General features: G+C 46.5%; 1 protein-coding gene across 4 annotated transcripts in view; it reads right to left on the bottom strand.

Moving 5' to 3' along the window:
* Mbtps1 (membrane bound transcription factor peptidase, site 1) overlaps positions 1-20,221 on the bottom strand; it is a 55,104-nt gene continuing 34,883 nt past the window's right edge. For all 4 annotated transcript variants that reach the window (XM_004842775.3, XM_021256644.2, XM_004842776.3 and 1 more), the window contains 12 exons: positions 17,829-17,973; positions 15,130-15,318; positions 14,415-14,587; positions 13,578-13,693; positions 12,908-13,064; positions 11,879-12,003; positions 10,989-11,066; positions 8,189-8,329; positions 6,182-6,313; positions 4,987-5,113; positions 1,916-2,046; positions 1-829 (listed from right to left, as the gene is read on the bottom strand). In XM_004842775.3, the coding sequence (XP_004842832.1) occupies positions 633-829; positions 1,916-2,046; positions 4,987-5,113; positions 6,182-6,313; positions 8,189-8,329; positions 10,989-11,066; positions 11,879-12,003; positions 12,908-13,064; positions 13,578-13,693; positions 14,415-14,587; positions 15,130-15,318; positions 17,829-17,973 (1,711 nt within the window). In that variant the 3' untranslated portion in view covers positions 1-632. The remainder of the gene's footprint in view (positions 830-1,915; positions 2,047-4,986; positions 5,114-6,181; positions 6,314-8,188; positions 8,330-10,988; positions 11,067-11,878; positions 12,004-12,907; positions 13,065-13,577; positions 13,694-14,414; positions 14,588-15,129; positions 15,319-17,828; positions 17,974-20,221) is intronic.

Below are 20,221 nucleotides of genomic sequence, written 5' to 3'. Positions count from 1 at the left end.
TACAGGTAACGCATATTTATTAAAAATTTTCTTCACCAACAACGGTGAAACCAAGACCCCAAATTACAAAACATGGTGGCAGTTGATACTTATAAAAATAAAGCGAAGGTCTGTTTCTTCAGATCTGTCTGCCCTCTCATCACAAAGGAGATGACGGATGGATCTGTGACTCTGCATGTTGGAATAGTACAAAACGGCATTCCATTGACAAAAAAAATAGTTTTGCTTCCAAACAGCACAAGTCTTTAAAGTGACTTTTCCCAACAATAAATATAGAAAATAGCCTTTAACAAGCGTATCTTAACTTGGTCAAGGTTGTTTCATTTATTTAAAAAGCTTACCCTCCCCTGCAGGGCCGAGGCCAACAGCCTTCTAGTCCTCCGTGTCTTTGGTGCACTGAGCTGCTGCGTGCGACGCTGCTCCAGGCTGAGCGGATTCCCCCAGGTGGGTCCCTGGCCATGGCGTATTTCAAGACGTACTGCAGGCCTGGGTGCATCACAGGGGAGGCTCGTGCAGACCAATGGCTGGAGCCACAGATGAAGACCAGGCCATCCCAGGAAACCCTCGAAGGGTCTGCCTGTCCACCAGAGCCATCCTGGAAGGCACTCTGGCTCACACGGCCAGGGCGGGTGTCACACGGATGGGGTCCTGGGAGGGTGAACCTGCTGCATGAGCTGCGGGCGTTTCACCCTGGGCTTCCTCCGCTTTGGCCTGCTCTTGGCCTTGTTCATTTGCACCACAAAGAAGGCCAGGACCACCATGGCTCCCAGGAAGGCGAAGACAGGGATGGTCTGGCCCACCTCCTGGTTGTAGCGGCCAGGCATGATCCCTGCGAGAGGACAGGGAATGGTCAATAGTGTCAGTGCCATCAATGAAGCCTTCTTCTACGAATCAGGTTACCGCTCAGGCTTGCAGTGCAAACCTCACTTTAAACCTCGGTCGCAGTGACCAGGCCAGCAACACTGTGGGCTCGGGGTGGGGCACCTGCTGCTCCTCCCGGGCTCCCTGCAGACACGGACAGCCTACAACAGCGGGGCCCAGAGAGGTGCTTTGTTTTCCTAACACCAACAGGACGCCAAGCCTCAGTCCAGGGAGGAAGAGGGGCATGCTCCAGTCCCACTTAGCTGAGCGGCAGGAAGAAAGAGGTAGTGAGGACCGCGTGCCATGTCCCCTGGTCAGACAGGTGGTCTCCATGGATGGGGCGTGTGGCTGAAAAGCTGAGTGGCCATTGGAGGACCCTCGGTTAGAATGTCAGGGACTGTAACTGGGCCACTCCAAGGCTTCCTGAGCTCCCACCGTCAGTGCTCCCCGTGACTCACACACAAGGACCTCAGGAGTGCCCAGAGTTGGGCTACATAAGCTGGGGTCATTACCGAACCCAGACACTGCGGTGGTGTCCAGAGCAGAGGGGCTGCCCACACTCGCTTGAGTGATCCGGTACCAATCATCCCAGCTACAGAGGAAGGTGGCGGCCCAAGCAGCCGATTCAGACCAAAGGCAGTCTATGGGGAGGGGACAGGATATGTCACCCCAGCTTCGTCAAGAGCCATCCCAGACAGCTAGGGCAGAGAACCGGAGACCTGGGGAACCAGCAAGGCCACTACAAAACCATCAGAGGACAGGCACTCCTAGGGTTCATAATACATGACTGCAAAATTTTCAGAAGGTGCAAGTTACTCCAGAAAAATGTAAATGTATCACTTGGCTAATATAAAAGAAACTGAAGTTTGAAAGTCTGTGCAGAGTTTTCCTAGAGAAACAAGGTCTTCATCCTGACCTGCCCTTGGCCTTGCTGATTTATACTATACAGAAAGCCAGAACCACCAAGGACGGTTCGGACACAAAGGGCCTGGTCCACTCCTGAGGGGACAAACACAGAACAATTTAGCACAATGACAAAGCTCCTGAGCCTCACCTCCAGGAATGTCCCAGGCACTACTTTCTCCAGGGGACAAGGGTCTCACTTGAGGGCGATTCGATCGAAAGTTGGGTAACACCACTTTGTCCAAGTCGATGGAGAGCAACTTTTGATGTTTCCAAAGATTACTTGAGAGAAATGGGGTTAAAACAAAATAAAGATAAGCAACTGTACCAGCCTAGGAAGCTTGGAGATGCCTAAGAAATAGCAAGTGATCTAGACGGTGCCTTGGGGCATCTCCATCTCTCTGGGCCTCACTGCCACTGTGGAGCAACCAGAGCAAGGGGCCACTTCCAGGTGCTGAGGCAGAAATGTCATCGTCAAGTCCGTGCTCCCAGAAGGGGTCTGTCCCACTGGGTTTATAATACTGCCAACAACAGCTCGCTGCTGGACACATCGCCAAGCAACCTGAGAAGCCAGTTGGGGAGCACGGAGCAGCTGAAGCCAGGTGAGTGACACAGCTGGGACTGCAGGGCAGCACCAGGTCCTCTCCTTGAGGTGCCAGAGCGGTCACACCTGCTTTCTGATGAGCACAAAGCAAACCAGCAAAAGGGACCCCACAGCCACCACATTCAGGAGCAGATGGGTGCTGAGAACCAGACGTCATCACGTCCTCAAGGGGGCCAGTCCAGAGAGGGTGAGTGAATGTGCAGAAGCCCGTGCCCACCCCACTGTGGGCTGGGTGACCATCATGTGGTGGAACCTGGGCGTTCCGTGAGCCCACGGAGGAACCTGTTTGGGCCAATGTGAAGAGAACTGCAGAGCCCAGCAGCTTCCCTGCTGGGAACGGCAATGGCAGCAGATAGCTTGGGAACACGCCTCGGTTACAGCAAAGGGTGCAAATGGAAACCCAAGGGGAAACATTTGCAACGAGGGCAGCCCTGTCTGTGCTGTTTATTCCCTGGCACACCGTTGGCCTGCGCCTTTGCCTTGGCCAGGGGAAGGTAAAAACGTCAGTCCTTTCAGCAGTGGGCTACGCTGTCCTTCCAGTAGTGCTGTCCATTTTAATCATTTGGTGATGGCACTTCCTGATGGAGCAGTCATCCTAACAGCACCCTTGTGCCGCCACCTGAGAGAATTTCACAGTACACGATGCAAAGACAGAGGTCTGTCCAAACAGGGGTTCCAGAGACACTCCCACAGACAGTGACTCTTAAGTAAGGACATCTGACATTCAGTGAAATATCAGAAAATTCATCATTTTTAAAATTTATTTATTTGTTTATTTATTTATTTATTTAGGGCAATCAAACTCAGGTCCTGGTGCTTGTGCAGCAGGCAGCAGAAACCACTGAGCTAAATCCCGGCCCCAGAAAATTCTTAATTTTCAAAGATGGAATTTTGCCCTCAGCATGGCCCATGGCTGCTTGTAGCTATCCAAAGCTGGTCTCAAAATGACTTTTAGAGATTCAGAATATGCCTCTATCTAGGTCTCTGAGGACTGGGAATAATCTTCAACAAGATGTGAAATGTGAGACAAATGTGAAACGTGGCAGTGTATTAAGGAAAAGAAATTACTGAAAACGACAGTCAAAATTAAATTTCAGGAGTAGTGCGTTATCTGCACCCTTGATGGGCTCAGTTTTTGAAGGGTTATTTGACGTAGACAGATGGATCGCAAAGGATGCTGCTATCTGTTTCTCAGAGTCTTGGACAACACTCTGAGCATAATTTGTTCTCTGGAACTTCAGCAAACGCTTAGACTGTCCTTTGGGTATGAATTGCTATGTCTGGAATTTTAAGTCTGATCTACATGCTAGGATAGTAATGGGTTATAAATAAATAGGATGCAAAAACAGAAACATCTCCAAAGTTTTAAATGATGGGACATTAAGTGGAATGGAAAAGTACTCAGTAATTAAAGGATTCACAAAGAAAATTGCTTCTGAGAAGACAATGTGATGTCCACAACTTTCACAATATCAAGCCTATTTTAAATGAAGGCACGTGGTCACCAAGTGGTGTAATTAGCCCTTTCTGCCTATGGGAATGGTTTTGTTTTTTTTTGGTACTGGGGATCAAACTCAGGACCTTGCACTTTCAAGGCAGGCGGCGGCACCACTGAACTAAATCCCTGGCCCCTATCTGTGGGAACAGTAAAGCCAAGAACACTTCAATGCCTTCCATGGGCATCCTCCTCCTCATCACAGCGTGGATGGTTGCTGTCTGTCCATGGCCATCCCAGGCCTGTCTCTCCCTGACCCAAGCACATTGGCAGCCTCAAGAGCAGGGAAAGAAGGCAGGTAGGCAACCTCTCCAGAGGCCACCAATGGCTAGATGTGTGTGGCGGGTGCCAGGTAGCAAAGGTCAGGAGGTGGGCAAGTAGGTACTGCGATACTTGGTTCCTGCTTCACCATGCCAGGAGAAGCCTCCATTCATCTCACATTTCCTTGGCTCGAGAGAAAGGAGGTGAAATCAGATACAACTGGCTTGGCCTGGGTGAAGAGAGCCGCAGCAGCAACAGTACCAATAATTCACGTTTTGGCAACTGAAGGAAAATGACGTAAATCAAGAGGTCGGCTTAGACACTGAGACAGAGAAGCAAGTAATATGTTCTGGCACCACATGCAGCTATGCAATGACTGGTGGACGAAGTCAGGGCCTCCCTGAGACTGAGGTGCTCCACCATCCACACAACCAGACAGGAAGCAAATGGTACAGTTTTCCTGGCTGGGCTGCTGTGGCAGGATCCACACCTACCCAGAGCCTGGGGGTGGCACAGGGATCTATGTGTACTGACACCTTGGATGGGGCGTCACTGCACACAGCACCTCTCAGGAGCCACTGCTGTTCAGTGGCAGCACAGCTGGACCATGGCTTTCAAATATGGGATGACTAACAACACAATGGTGATGCTCCAAATACTTACTCCTTTATGCAGGATGCCACCAAAGAACATATTTCTAAAGGTCACGATGGGGGTTCACTAATTTAAACCACCAGAAAATGACAAGCCAGATGATTTGATTATTCACTAATAATGCCAGTAGAATTCCATTCTCTCCTATTAAAAAAGAGAATGAGTCATATGCCCTGTAGAAGGACAGGAAGTGCAGTCAGACACTGACCTGGGCGCTGTCTCATTCAAAGGCTGTGGTTTGGCCCATGACAGGTGTGGACAGGCCGGCAGAGGTCGAGGCTTCGGGTCTCCCAAATGGGCCTCAAGGACCTTGGAGTACCGATGAAGATGGTTTCCTGTGGTTAGCAGCAATGTCAACAAGAAAGGAAACCGTCACTGTGATGAACACAGGGAGGAAACATGGCTCATGTGCCTGTCTGCGCTTCCTGCTGAGAGCCCTCTGTGGCCTGGCAGCCATCCCCCAGTAGGCTTCGGGCCCACCTGACGGGCTGCCCAGAGAGCACGTGTCCTCCCCACTGAATCAGGGGTGCGGAAAACCCAGCTCAGTTCCCTTTAGCCTCCTCATCTGTGCGCATGGCACTGGTCGGCCAACCTCTGCTAACCATCACCACACACAAGGCCACCTTCAAGGAATCCAGAGATGTGGTCACAAAAGAAATCTTTCTCTTCTGAAATATTTAATCCTCTCAGATCTGCCCCACCCTGTACTGTGGCCACTAGCTACATGTGCCCACTGAGCAACTGACAAGTACTCAGTGTCACATGTCTAGATGGTATCTGTGATGTACTGTGCTAAAGTATACTATTAAAATGAATTTCACTTTTCTTTTTTTTTTTTTTAAGGTTTGGAAACCTTGAAAGTTTGAAATGACATCACATTCATTTCTAGAGACAGTGCTTGGAGGATTGGAACTTGTAGCCAGGGCGGGTATGGGACCTAGGCTGCTGTGTGTAGAGTGGGTGGAGGCCCCAGAGCGCTAACACAGGCCTGGAGGTCCAGCTTCCAGCTCCACTGCCCATCTACCCGTGACCTGGGCAGTTCCTGAGCTCCCTTCAGCCACATTATTCATCTGTAAGCTGAAATGATAATACCTGCTTCCACAGGATTCCTGGAGGGGTTGGTGAGCTAATCCCTGAAAAGGACCCCAGCTCGGTGCCTGTACCCAGTGAGTGCCCAAGCATGGTGGTGGTTGCTCCTGAAGACCCTGGGGACAGACGTCTTACCTGTGAGGGCAGCAGTGACCATGGGAAGGCTGGCTGCATGGGCCCTATGTCCACCCACCCCGGGAGCAGGAGGCTGGGCCCCTGCCTGCTCGGCACCAGCAGCCACTAAGAAACGCCGTCCATGATCCCCGCTAACCCACTTCCTGAAGCAGCAATGAGGCCACCGGGAGGCTACTCACCTTCCATCCTCTCGGGAGCAGCCGAGCCCACTCCGCTGGGAGGGCGCTGCCGGTTCCCCGAGTGGCTGAGGCTGGGCGGGGTGACCCCGTATGATGTGTACTGAAGGAGCGCGTCCAGAAGCCAAAAGCAGTCTGCGGGTAACAGGCATGCTGTTCAGGAATCCAGTTTTAGAAAAAGGAATCTCTACAGTGAAATAAAAGAAAGCTAGCTCCCTAAAAGAAGGGGAAGCTGGTATCTAGGACTCAGAAGTGAGATTAAACTAACCCTGGCTCACACTAGGTCCCCCATTCTCGTGGGACCAGACTCTCCACAGCAGGCATCACAGCCCACTCCGGTCAGCATGCACCAGTACTGGCCAACGGCGGGTGCACTCCCAGTGCCTAGGGCTCCAGGCAGGTTCCTGCCACTGTCACTGGGCTGGGCCAACTGCTGTGGGCCCCTCCCAGACCAGGACAGGATGGAGCTCAGTGCTGGCGAGAGCACGTGTCTCCTACTGAGGAAAGAACAGCTTGGAAAGCAGGGGCGCCACGGAAAAGGGGAAGAGAGGAGGGCACAACAGCCTCTCAGCTTCTGCCACTGTCCGAGAAGTACTCCGGAGGGCAGGAAGTTGATTCGCACCGTGAGGACACACCACAGGGACATGGGCTCCAGGTAGGCACACAGCAGAGTCAAAAATCTGGGCTGGCCTTCGAATCAGGGGGTCCTGGCCAGAGTGGGTGATTCTTCTTTGGGGATACCTTGGAGCTGAGGCTCCAGACTGTCCACAAACCCCACTGAGAGCCACTGGATGGCCCCTTGCTGTACCAGGCTGGAACTCTGCCTGCACACTGCTCTCCCCAGCCTGCCTGCCCAGCTCATCAACACCACCTACGATGACATGAGCATCAGGAGAGGAAAACGCTGCAAAGCGCTTTTCTTTCTCAAAAGAGCACTCTGGTCAAGTGCAGGAAGGCCCTGAAAGATCCTAAAAGCTCCTGTTTGAAATTTAAAGACGAGGACAGTCTCTTAGGTATTTAAAATTTTAATAAAGACTCTTACCAGGAGATCTCAGAATTTAAAAGACAATCTCTGTGGATATAAAACATTAATCTTCTTTCAACTGTGACTTTAACTCTCATTTTTTATTTTAAAAAGACCAATCATATTCTCAGGATTTACATAAATGACTGGAGTTTAGTCAACCAGACCTTAAAGTCAGAGAGAGGTACAACATTCAGCTCTCCTCGCCCACCCGAGACCTGCTTCCCACAGGAGCTGCCTGCTGTCCATGGGCCCTCACCTGCTACCTCCCCACCCACCCCTCTCCAGCAGTCCCTCAAAGTCAGGTTCTCTTCTGGTTTTGTCACCATCTCACCAGATAAACACACATAACACTTTCACCACTGTTTCCTCCTTCACAAAATCAGGAAAATAAACAGTCTGTGTCTAAGCTCCAACCCCCCACCTTGGGAAGGTTCACCAAAGGAGGCTGGCAATGAGGAGCAGAAGAGCTCTAGAGTTCAGTGCCCCTTTCCTCCCCTGTACCCCTAAAAATATAACAGAAGAGCCTCACAGAGAAAGGGTCTCAACAGCCCAGGCTTGTAGGTCTTGGGGCACAGCTAGGGGAGAGGCCTCTGGGCAGTATGGCCTGAAGACCAGCTCAGACCAGAACAGGGTACATACGTCACATGTCACTGCAGCCCCGAGGTGCACATAACCGGTGAGCTGAGGGGGGTGTCCAGGAAGGGCAGAACCTGAGTCACTCAGTGTGGTGACACTCGGCCACTGGCTATGGGACTGGAAGATGGAGGAGGGCACTGCAACTTGCAAAGGCAGGCTTATTTTGGTTATTAAATGCCATCAAGATATTCCAAGCATCAAAGCCACTGGAACTTCCTGAGCTGTCCCCAGCTCGCATGAGCAGATGTCTGTTTACTCACCAGCATTTTGTCACTGCTTTTCCAGGCACAAAGGGAAGAAGGCATTTGTGTGCCCAGGTCACTAAATCCCATTTGCTTTTCTCGTACCTTTCTGTCGGTGACTGTCATCCAAGCAATTGGAGTCTCCATACAACACAATCCGGCCTCCACCCTCAGCTGGAGTCTGATAAAGTCCTAAAATGGGGATATTTTCAACGACCGCTGTCTCCTGCTTTAAAACCTCCAAGCCTGAAACAACACAAGGCAGTAATGAGCCTTTGGGTTGAAGAAAGATTTCTTAGTTGCCACTTGAGATTTAATCAAAAGGACCAGAAAAAAAAAAAAGCAAAATCTAATAGTATTCAGTCAAAACAGTGCAAACTTTTAAGGCAGAAAAGCATTATCTTAAGTATTATTAATTTTGGTTTTAGCAGAATTCACTCTGCATGCACTGCTGTACTCACTCTCTTTCATTTTCACTTTAAACAGCAGCACATTATATTTACAATCTTAAAGATGTAACTTCTTTTTCATCCTAAAAAACAAACTTCTATTTTTCTTATTATGCTGAAAGGTGCTTTTGGACCTGCTCTCCAGGGGCAGCCAGCCAGCAGCTCTTGCTCAACTGAACAGTTACACAGACTGACAACAGAGGTGTTGTGTTTATTGTTAAAGGCAAGTACAAACGTAACTCATTTTTTTTTTTTGGTACCAGGGATCAAACTCGGGTCCTTCCCCTTGCGAGGCAGGCGTCGGAACCACTGAGCTAAATCCCTGGCAACCGTAACTGATTTTTAAAATGTATATCCACATACTATTTTCAATTTAGATTTTAAGAACGTTACATTAATTTCACAAATATGAACTTCCAATGGCAAAGCCTTCTTATTCTTATCTTTGCCCTAACAGATGACACTAATCTAAAATGTTTACTGAATCAGCAAGCAAAAAATATACAAATGCCATGGGCAGCAGCTATCCTCACAGAATCCCAGGATCTCTACCCTTAAAGCAGATGCTTTCCTTAGTGCTGGCAAATGATGCATAGCTGCATCAGAAACCAGTACTCTCTGTGTCAATACAGTCTAAAATGTCTGCAGCTACATAAGTGTAACACTGCTGTCCACTGTGTATCATTTCACTAGGAGCTAATGGGGGAAAAAGCACGATAATCTCTGGAAGGAGGAAGACCCAGCAGGGAAGATGTGCACTGTGTTGTCATTTGGCCTCGCGGCTTGATGTGGGTTTTTTTCTGACACTAGGTCTTTTCTGATCCAGCACGACCTGGGTTTTCAAAGTTCTACTTTGCACCCAAATGATTATTCACCCCATCAAGGCAACTGATTTTTAGTTTCAGACTATACCAGAATGACAAAATAAAATATGCATCCTCGTATCTACTTTTGATCCCCCCATACCACCACCAGAACAATGAGTGGCCACAAGGCAGCAAACCAGGAGACCACCCTTTTAACCCTTGCCTGCACTGATGCTGCCTGTGAGAATTGGTTTTGTTTTTTTGGTAACAGGGATCGGACTCAGGACTTTGCACTTGCGAGGCAGGTGCGGTGCCACTGAGCTAAACCCTCGGCCCGAGAATTGCTTTTAAACAGAGGCACCAAACCACAGGGAATTGTGCCGAGGGCTGGAAGACAAGGTCGCTATGTGCTTAAGGTTAAAACAGAACCCTAGGTTGGGGCTGGGGATTTAGCTCAGTGGTTCTGCTGCCTGCCTCGCAAGTACAAGGTCCCGAGTTCAATCCTCAGTACCAAAAAAAAAAAACTCCAAAAAAACAGAACCCTAGGAACTACAGATCTGCTCAGCAACTGACCTTGCTTTGATGAAAGGAAGGGAAAACCTTCTAGGTAATACAAATAAAAGTTCCACCTTGGAACTGCAGATAGATAAGCTGAGAAATCCTAAAGCTCTACATTTTCAACTAATAAAACTATTCTTCTCAATCACAGAAAATAGCAATCTTTACAATGCCAGAGGTTTGTCATTCAGAAACACACACCATCGCCTTGCAGGTTTCCACAGGGCTGTCATTTGGGGCACCTAACAGCCTCACTGTGCCTGTGAGAGAGAGGAGAGGACCCTCATGGCTCAGAACAGCAGCCCTCAAGCAAGGCACAGGAAGGATGTCCTGGGCTCCTCTCTGCACTACTGGCCTGCCCTGGCTTTCAAAGGCAGAGGTGGCCCATCCTGCCCCGGCTCACCAAGTGGGCTGTGTGCACTCAGTGCTGTCACAGACACTGATGTCTGCCTACAGCTGAAGCAGTACTGAACGGAACATACCTTGAGAATTTTAGAGGCTACTCTATAATTAATGTTTTTATATCTTTATACAGCTAAGAACTTCAAAACAGTCAAAATGTTCTCTGATCATCTGACAATCAGAAGCAGAACAGTTCATGTAGAAACAAACAGTTGTGCACAGCTATTCTACTTCTTTTGCAGTGGTCACTATACACGCACACGCCAGTTGTCAGCACAAGTCTGTGCTGCCCACCTCTGCCTCCTCTAATGAGCCCTGCTGAAGCCACGCTAGGACAGGCACCATACAGCACTGCAGTGAGTTTCAAAAGGAAGCAGAACTGACTGGATCTCTAGGGTGGGAGTTGGGTCAGGAGGCAGACTGTGATCGGTGTGCAATTTTGTGCATGCACTGAAAACCAGATTGAATACTTTAGAAGGCATTACAGAATGTAAATTCTATAGAATAAAGCTATTATCAAAAGAAGCCAAGAAGGCAGGGATTTAGCTCAGTGGTTTTGCCGCCTGTCTTGAAAGCACAAGGACCCGAGTTTGATCCCCGGTCCAAAAAAAAAAAAGAAGCCAAGAATAGGAGATGAGTGAGGGAGGAAGAGAAAAAGGAACCAAAGAGCCTATGAGCAGTGTCTTTTACCTTGGTCCTTAAAAGTCTGTGTTATCACTATGCCATCTTCTGGAAATTTAGCAATGCTGCACCCTGAAGCATAGTACACTGGAAAACAGATGGTCAAAGTTACAGAAACAAGGAACACTTCGATCCACAGCTACCCAATTTATCCAAAACACATTCTTCAGACATCGTATATTTTTAAAGATTGTTTTTAATCTTAAGAGAGAAGCTGCTATTGCCTATCACACTTACACTACAAATAACTGTCTCAAAATTCAAGTAAAAAAATACTACTAGAATAGGGATTCTCTTGGGGTTTTTTTGGTACCAGGGATCAAACTCAGGTCCTTGAGCTTGCACAGCAGGCGGTGAAACCAGAGCTAAATTCCCGGCCCAATGATTTCGTTGGTTTTTTTTTTTTTGTAAAATAAGGATTCTGAACAGACCTTGTAAGTCAGAAAAGTCAGAGACTCAAAACAGCCTGAATCAGTACTTGCGAAACCACTAATAGTGTTCAAGACATTATTCTAGAAACTAGAACCAAAAACTTACCTGTGGAGAAACTTCTTAAATGGGATATGTAAAGTTATTTCATAAACAGAATTTAAAAAATAACCAGGAACCTAGGAGGTAGTTCCCATTTGAGAATATATATATATATATATATATATATATATATATAATGTAGATCCTACAGGCAGTACTAAAATTAGAATGCTTATACAAAATATTTTCATTTTAAACACCAAGACAAAACTTGAACGGCTGACACTGTTACAGAAGCACTTCTGAAAATGCTGACTTAGCTCTAGCCAGCTTATCGAATAATACACCATTCTCTCTGAACCCCAGACTTCAGTTTGTGTTCCTCCTCCCCAGGAGCAGCACCCTCTATATACAATACAAAGCCTTACTGTCATGGTTGGCCAAGGTAAACTCCCCTTCATACAGGCCATCACTGAACCCCATGTTCCACACAGACAGCAGCTCGTTCAGAGCTGGGATGTTGGCTCCTCCAGTATCCGGCATCCACCACTGCCTATGAAGGTAGTAAGAGCACACAGAGGGCAAGAATTAAAACACTTTCACAAGGGGAGACTGAGGCAGAAGGATCATGGGGTCACAACCAGCCTGGGCAACTTAGTGAGAACTTGTCTCAAAATGAGGATGTAGCTCAGGGCAAAGACCCTAGGTTCAATTCCCAGTTCCACAAAAAATCCCAAACCAAACCAATCCAAACCAAAAAAACCCCCAATGCATACTTTATCTTTCCATGACAAAGCTAAATGTCTCCTGCCACAATCCAGTCCATTCATCCACATGAAAATGTCAACTGAAACCAGCTGTCTGGGTTTCAGAAATACTGCAAACATAACTTGCTTCAGCCAATGTACAGAATACAGTACGGCTTCACTGAATGAACTAAAACTCTACTTCATTGAAATGCACCACATATAACCAGACCTAGCCAGAATCAATGAACCAAAGTAAATAAGAAAGAAGCTTATATAAGTTAAAGTCACAGACTCCAAAGAGAAAAATTCAAAGTATATTATAAAGATGACATATTTGCAACACACTAGGAATCCTTGGTCAATACTTAACTAACGAGTAGTGCTCTTTAAATAATAGTTCCTTTGGTGCATTTCAATTTGCACATATTCAGTAATGAGAGATGGGAGGCTAGAAAACTAAACAAAAGCTAAAAGTCCTTGTATCTAAGATCAATAAAGAAAGACAATGGGCCTGTAAATTACCACTTGGGATCAACCAGCATCTTACTTTATGAGCAGCCTTCTCCTGAATATACACAGAGCTTTTCCACTCATGTTGTCTGCTGCCTAGAAAGACCACTAGCAGGCCAGAGAGTCACAAAGTACTTGCTAGGTAAAATTTAATTCCCCTGAAGTCATGCTTTTATCCAAATGCCAACTTCTGCCTACCTCGTGTTTTCATCATAAAACTTCACTTTTCTCATAACAGAAGTGTTGTACCAGTCACTGAAGATGACAAGCGAAAGGCCATTGTCCACGTCCCTCCTCAACTTGGCGATCTCCTCAGGGAAGTACTCCTCCTCACTGTCCACCATTAGCAAAGTTCCTGAGGGACAAAGTGCCAAGGTTTGAGAACTGTCACCTCTGAATGACAGGATGTCACTGTTTTAGAAAGACATTATTTTACCGGGATCCATACCTCAAGTTAATGGCTTCTATAATTTGGTTTGTGCCACCCTGTACCACCATAGAAGAGGGTGAAAAATAAAAGAATCAGAGCCTGGCCATACACAGGGAACAGTGAATTGTGGTCTTTGGTTTTCATTTGTGCTCACTCTAAAAATTTTCACTTATTCAAGGAGCAAAATACAGTTCTAGAGCTTCTTTTGTCCCTGTTCCCAATCAATGGGACACATCTGTATTTGAACTGTCACTGCCCAAACCTGCAACTGGTATGCAGGTCTTCAGGGTCTGCTCTCCACCTCCAGCAGGAAGTGGAGACCACACCCAGGCTCTCCTTATTGACGTGTCCCTGAAAACTGTGGTTCGTTTTCAAACACTTCACACACATTCGACTCAGGCTGGAAGAACATCTGGCCAGCACACCGCCTCTGCTCACCATACTGCGTGGCATCGAAGCACGTGAAGGGAGAGCCGAGGACCTCCACAAAGTAGCCCATGCTTCTCAGATGCTGGTACATATCCCTGAAGTTCGTGTGGATATGGTCACCGTTCCTGGAAGGCAGTAAGCCGGGCACTGAAATGAGCTATCTTCACTCCCAACAGAGGCCTACCTGGCCATCTCTGAAGGAGCACGGTGCTGAGCCCAGAGGAGGACAACAGAAATGTGCCTGGCTTCTGGGCCAAGAGAGAGTCAGCCCAGCAGCCTGGCATGGGTCAGCAGCTAGCCAGGCCATGTGAGGGCTGGGAAGGAAGCTGCCTCGTCCCCAGGAGGGCCATGCAACTCACCCCAGGGGGTCTGGCCATATGAACATGTCTGAAGAGGCAGTCACTAGAGAATGAAGGAAATCATGATGGAGTCTGTGCTTTCACACCTAGGCTCCCTTTATTGACTATCACTGAAAACTGTGGTTTGTTTTCAAACATGAAATGGAATGGAATTTAGGGGAACAAAACCAATAGTATGAGACCCACCAGGAGCCGAGAGAGGAATGTGTGGCTTCAGCTAGGGGCGGAGGAGAAGGCCACACAGGGAAGGGCTGGCAACAGCTTGACCGTGGGACTGATCAGATGTGCTGGTCGACTAATGGGAGAAGTCAGGGACAGACATCAGTAGAGGGGGACGTCAAGGTTTTCACTTTACTCAACTATACTTATGAACAGCTCAAAGGAGGAGGCTGGGTGTCCTCAGAGCACGACAAGGTGGCAGGGATGCGGGCACTCAGCCCCAAGTGGAAGGAGGGGTAAAGAGCACCTGAGCATGGTGGCCACTTACCAGTCCAGAGGGTCATTCTTCATCCTCAAGTTGTCCCTGGGGAAGTAGCCAGGGGGGTATCGGAGGTTGTGGTACTGATCCCAGAGGACCCTCTTACTCCGGGGTGGGGTAGGAATTATTTTCACCTTAACTGGGAGCTTCACCGTTGATGTCTGTTCTGCACCAATTTTTGACTTTAAAAAAAAAAATCCCAGACTTGAAATGTCTCCTTTTCTCAGAAAAACAAACAAACAAACAAAAAACCTCCAAGGTTTTCAGGTTTAAAGAAGTCATTTCTATTTACCACACAAAATTTGAACATGAGAACTTCAACACATATGTGTATGATTTAAGGTTCACATGCCACAGCTACATTCCATTCAAATTCTTAAGAGCTGAAGACAAAATTTAAGGCCCTTTGTTCCAAAAAATGAGAGCTACAGAGGATGACCCTACATTTCCTTTTAGAGAAGGCCATTTCCAATGCCCTCATTTTGAGCCCGAAATCTTGCCCAACAAGCTCATCCCTGGTGCCGCACCGAGAACAGCAGCATGGTCCCATCAGCAGAGCTGGTGGTGAGCTCCACTGCTCGGGGGCCCTGGACCATTGCTCGTGGCGGCAAAGCTTACCCTGTCCGTCCACTGCACTGTAAACTGAGATCCCAGCATTAAGGATGCCCCTCCTCCCTGGACAGTAAAAGGTGAAAGAAAACAAGCCACTTCTGGCTCTGCTTACTTCCGTCTCCGCTGGGGAAGCCACCGTGATCATGACATGGCCCTGGGCAATGCCCTCCCAGGAAGCTGCCTTCTTGGTCACAGAAATGGAGATGGCCAAGTAGCCTGACCAAGGCCATAACACCGAGGAGTAAGAGAAAGCGACTTCAATGCTGTCTCCATTCTGTGGCAGGTAAGGCTGCCAGTCAGGCTGCAGGAGAAAGAAAACAGGCCAGGCTGAAGTGAAGGCACATAGCAGGAACACTGGGCACCAGGTAAAGCTCAGTTCCTCCACTATCTACATCAGCTCTCGAGAAATTCTGTACTTCATTACATTGGGAAAGATGAAATGTATGCAGATACCACTATTTTATTCTCCAATTTCACAGAACCCCCCCCAATAAAGAATGAGAGACACATGCCAAGTTCTTTGATGAAAATTCTGATTAAAGAGCTTATCTCAGCTGAGCATGGTGGCACATGCCTGTAATCCCAGCACTCGGAAAGCTGAGGCAGGAGGACTGCCTTCAGTTAGAGGCCAGCCTGGGGCTACACAATGAGTTCAAGGCCAGTTTAAATTACAGAGTAAGATCCTGTTTCAAAAAAAAAAAAAAAAAAGAACTTATACAAATGAAACCTCTTAGATGGCAGTTAGTTGTATACTGAAAGAATCCATTAATTGAAAAGCATCAAATGCCATGAACATCGATTGTCCCTAACCAAATCCCGAATCTAGTGAGGGGATGATGCAGACAGGGCAGGCCTGGCTGTGGTCTGACTGCCCTTGTTCTTCTGAGATCAGAGGAAAGCGGAGTGAGGAGTGAGACCAGCTGGAAGAAACATGCATTTGCTCTTATAATTGCCAATATTTCAAATGAACCTAAATTACTCATTTCCCTCAAAAGCCACAGAGCAAGAACATACTCCCCAAGTGAATCAGTATATCAAAAAAAGAAAAAATCTGGGAAAGAAAAATATTTGTAGGATACAGCATCACAACAGTGAGAAGGGAAGGGGTTTTTAATGAGTGCTCTCAGGGCTACTGCTTAGAAACTGGCAAAGATCAACTTTCACCCATCTCTTACGCCAAACAGCAAACTAACACAGGTGGAAAAAATGCAGTATTTAACAGGAAAATTAGTGGAAATTTAAAACAGATTATATTATTTAAAAAATTAAAAACAGGTTATATATGTCTCTGTGGGGACAAGTTTTTAATCTTTGCAACAATAGAAGAAATCACCAAAGAAGAAAGTGCAACTACATCAAAATATAAATTCTTACAAAAGGATAAAGAACCTGGCAGGAACTTTTGTATAAAATATATCAATGTCTAGTTTCTCTATGACAGTTAGTATTGATGGAAAAAATCTCAATCCCAGTATAAAAATGGGCCAACAAAAAGGGGAATTCAAACAGAGGAAATATAATCAGTAATCTCACATGGAGAGATCCACCTCACAAATAACTGAAAGAGTGCCTATCCCTCTAAATGTGAAGTCAAAAGACACAGCACCTGGAAAAGCCAAACGCCCACTCCAACAGTGGAGTAGTACTCAGCCATAAAAAGGGGCGAAGCACTCACCATGAACCCAATGAGAAGCCACTCACAAGACAAATGCCATACGAGCCCATCCACATAAAGAATGCCAAACAAACTCAGACAGAGAAAGCAGACTAGTGGCTGCCAGGCCCAGGGGAGAAAGGAATGGGGAGTGACTGCTACTTAATGGGTACAACATTTCTGTAAGGGGCGATGGGAATGTTTTGAAATGAGATGTTGGCACAACCTCGTGAATATACTAAAAACCACTGAATCGCACAATTTAAAAGGCTAAATTTTATGGTATGTAAATTACATGTACATTTTTTAACAAAACTCATGAAATAAAAGAGTAAAAGAGATAGCTGTACCATCAATACAGACATGCTAGAGACATGTTCCCTCCAAATACCAGCAGCCGTCTGAGCTGACGTAACTCTCTTGGAAAGAATTTGTTTGTATGTGCCAAGTGTTCACACTCTCTGATTCAGGATTCCAAACCAGGGAGCTTATGTTAAGGAAACCATACACTCAAATATAATGAAATGTTCAGAGTTCAAAGCCACCTAATTGCTCAAGCAAGGGAAAACAGTAAATAAATTATAATCTATCAACTCAGTATCATGTTAAAAAACCACTAAAAGTACACTGGTACATTTTTAAAGGTTTACACCATAACGAGAACTGAAAAAAGATGGTAAATTTTTATGTATCACACAAAGATAACAAAAAGTATGTATTTCAGGTCAGGGATTGGTAAATATTTTAAAAACAGACCTGTATTAGTATGCTGGGGCTAGAAGTCAGTTCTTCCCACTCTTTTTCCCCAGTCCCTTACTGTTGTGATAATGTCTACAAAATAAGTCATGAAAAAATTATAAAAGCAAAATTCAAAAGAAAGATCATACCTTGTAAACACGACAGCCCATTCACGCTTATTAAGGAATAAAATATGAAGAATCAAACTCATCATGTCAAAGCAAAAAAATGAAACTGGTTTCCTTAACTTATGCCCTAACCTTTTTGTTCAGGTATTAGGGACGGGAAACCACCACTTACAATGGCTGTGACCCTAGAGAGGCGAGGAGCATTTTTCCTTTCTTAGCTTCAGCAGAGATACCTAAGGCACAAAGGTTTGAGCCGTATCTAAGTCACCAATGAGTCTGAGAGTTTTTTACCTTATCCACAATTCTTCCTGTGACCCCCATGCCATTGAGAATGGTGACATTGACAATTGTTGGCATTCCTCCATAGTAGATGGGCTGGGAGCAATAGGGCCACATGTAGGGACATTCGGTCAGATCGATGTAGCTGGGGCTCAGACTGAAACAAGAAATGCAGCGTTAGCGCAGACCACAGTGAGGAGGACAGAGAACAGTGCCATGAGCAGGAAGCAGTCAGTGCACTTCAGAAACATGTGCTTGCCCGGCTGCTCTGGGTGGCACCTGGGAACTGAGCTGTGCAGTGCTCCTGTGCCGATAAGGCTCTGTGCCAGTCTGCTAGACCGTTGGTACAAACAGCACAGCACAGTGCACAGGGATACCGACCTCTTGCATCTTGCAGGTCTGGGGCCTTGGTAGTTGTTATGACTGGCAGACAATCCATGTGCAACCAGCCCTGATGGAAACCTCAGGCTCAAAAAGTGGAGAGGGGGCTTTCCTGGGCAGAAATACACACGTGTTCATGCAGTTGCTACTGGGGGAGGGGCCAGCTGAGAGATCTGGGGTGGGCATGACGGAGGGCACTAAGAAAGCCTAAGCCTGGATTTCTCCACACTCCCTGCACCTAAGTGTCCTTTTCCTTTACATATCTGCTCCACACCCTTACTGTGCCACTGCAGTGCACAACCACACCCTCATCTTAGCCGAACCTTGTGAGTCCTTCTAGCAAAGCACTGAGCCTGTACTGGTCCTGGGACCCAGACAGAAGTAGTGCAGAGGAGCAGACACAGTGCTCCCATGCTTTTGTTTGCGTCACCATTTCCCCTCACCTGAGAAGAATGTGTGCTGGTCAACATTCCTAGCAGCTCCAGGGTCAGTTAGAAGACATGGGGGAGGTGAGTGTTTCAGACAGGATGGGACCCGAGAGAACCCTGCCCAGAAAGTCAGGAGCACGTGAACCTGGCCCTGCTCTGCTGCTTCACCTCACTAAGGATGGCTCACCTACTGTGAATACCAACATGCCAGCAGGACTTTAGGTTAGTTGATAGTAACAAACATTTATCAGGGCCAAGTGAATATGTACAAACCCAAAAAATACCTTTAGGGATACCAGGACGTTCATCAGCAGTTATAATTAATATGTGTCACATTCAGTCATTTAAAATAGGTCCAAGCTAGTTTAAAACTCCTGAGTGGTGGCTACCAGTGCACGAGGCAGCAAAGGCACCTGCTCTATCTGACACACGTCGGGAAACTCTGCTGGTACTCGTGCACTGTAAACAGTTTACTCCAACTAAAGAGAACCAACTAAGAAATTGTCATTAGCAAATGATTCAACACCATATTAAGAAAACAATACACGACAACCAAATGGGATTTATTTCAGGAATGTGAGATTGGTTTGATATTAGAAAGCCATTAATAGCTTAAGCCATATTAATTGGCCTAAACTAGTCTTATGGTTACCTTCACAGATGCCGAAGAAAATCCACAAAACTGAACACACAGTCCTGATGAAAACACTCAAGAAAATAGTAACTGATGGATAATACCCTACTATGATAATATTACACTTCTTGGCTGTAAAGCCAGCATGTTAATGGAGAAATACAAGAGGCAATTCCACTAAGATGAAGAACAATCCGGGGATGCCTACCATCTCCACTGCTATTCAGCACGATGCTACAGGTCCTCACCAATGCAGCTGGACAGAAGAAAGCAATAACGGCTTAAGAACTGGTAAGGAAAACCAAAAAAACAAATGAACAAAACTGGCTGGGATGTAGCCCAGTTCTATGGATTCAACTGCCAGCACTACAGGAAGGAATTGATAAAGAAGAGGTAAGACTATCTTTATTTCCATTTGGCACATTATAAAGTACCTAGAAAACCCAAAAGAATTAATACTAAAACTCACTCAGTAATTCAAAAGATATAAAACCAACAGTAACAAAACTGACTTAATAGAGAATAGAAGCGAAAATGCTATCTACAACAACAACAAAAAGAATAAACACTTAAGTTTACCAAAAAATGTGTGAAACCTACAGGCAAGCAATGGTCAACCTGGATACATGGAAGCCTTCAACAAATGGAAACATATTCTCTGCTCAGCATTAAAAGCTTCTTTTAAGGAATTAGGTAAGTTGACAGGAAAATCCACATGAAGAAAACAAGCATTCAAGAAAAGCCAAGAGGGCCTGGGAGGTAGCTCAGCAGTACAGCATCTGCCTGGCAAGTGGGAGTCCCTGAGTTCAAGTCCCAGTACCACCTTCCCTGAAAAAAACCCCAAACAAACAAAAAAATAAAAGCCAAGAAAACACTGAAAAAACTGGCAGCGAACTAGTGCTGTTAGCCATGAAGAGGTGGAAAACTTTCACTATCACCGCAGTGTGGAGTACACATGTACA

The sequence above is a fragment of the Heterocephalus glaber genome, unplaced genomic scaffold (assembly GCF_053883595.1).
Source record: "Heterocephalus glaber isolate CG9 unplaced genomic scaffold, H.glaber_assembly_v1.0 deba00000071, whole genome shotgun sequence".
NCBI lineage: Eukaryota > Metazoa > Chordata > Mammalia > Rodentia > Bathyergidae > Heterocephalus > Heterocephalus glaber.
This window is presented reverse-complemented; position numbering and strand designations above follow the sequence as displayed.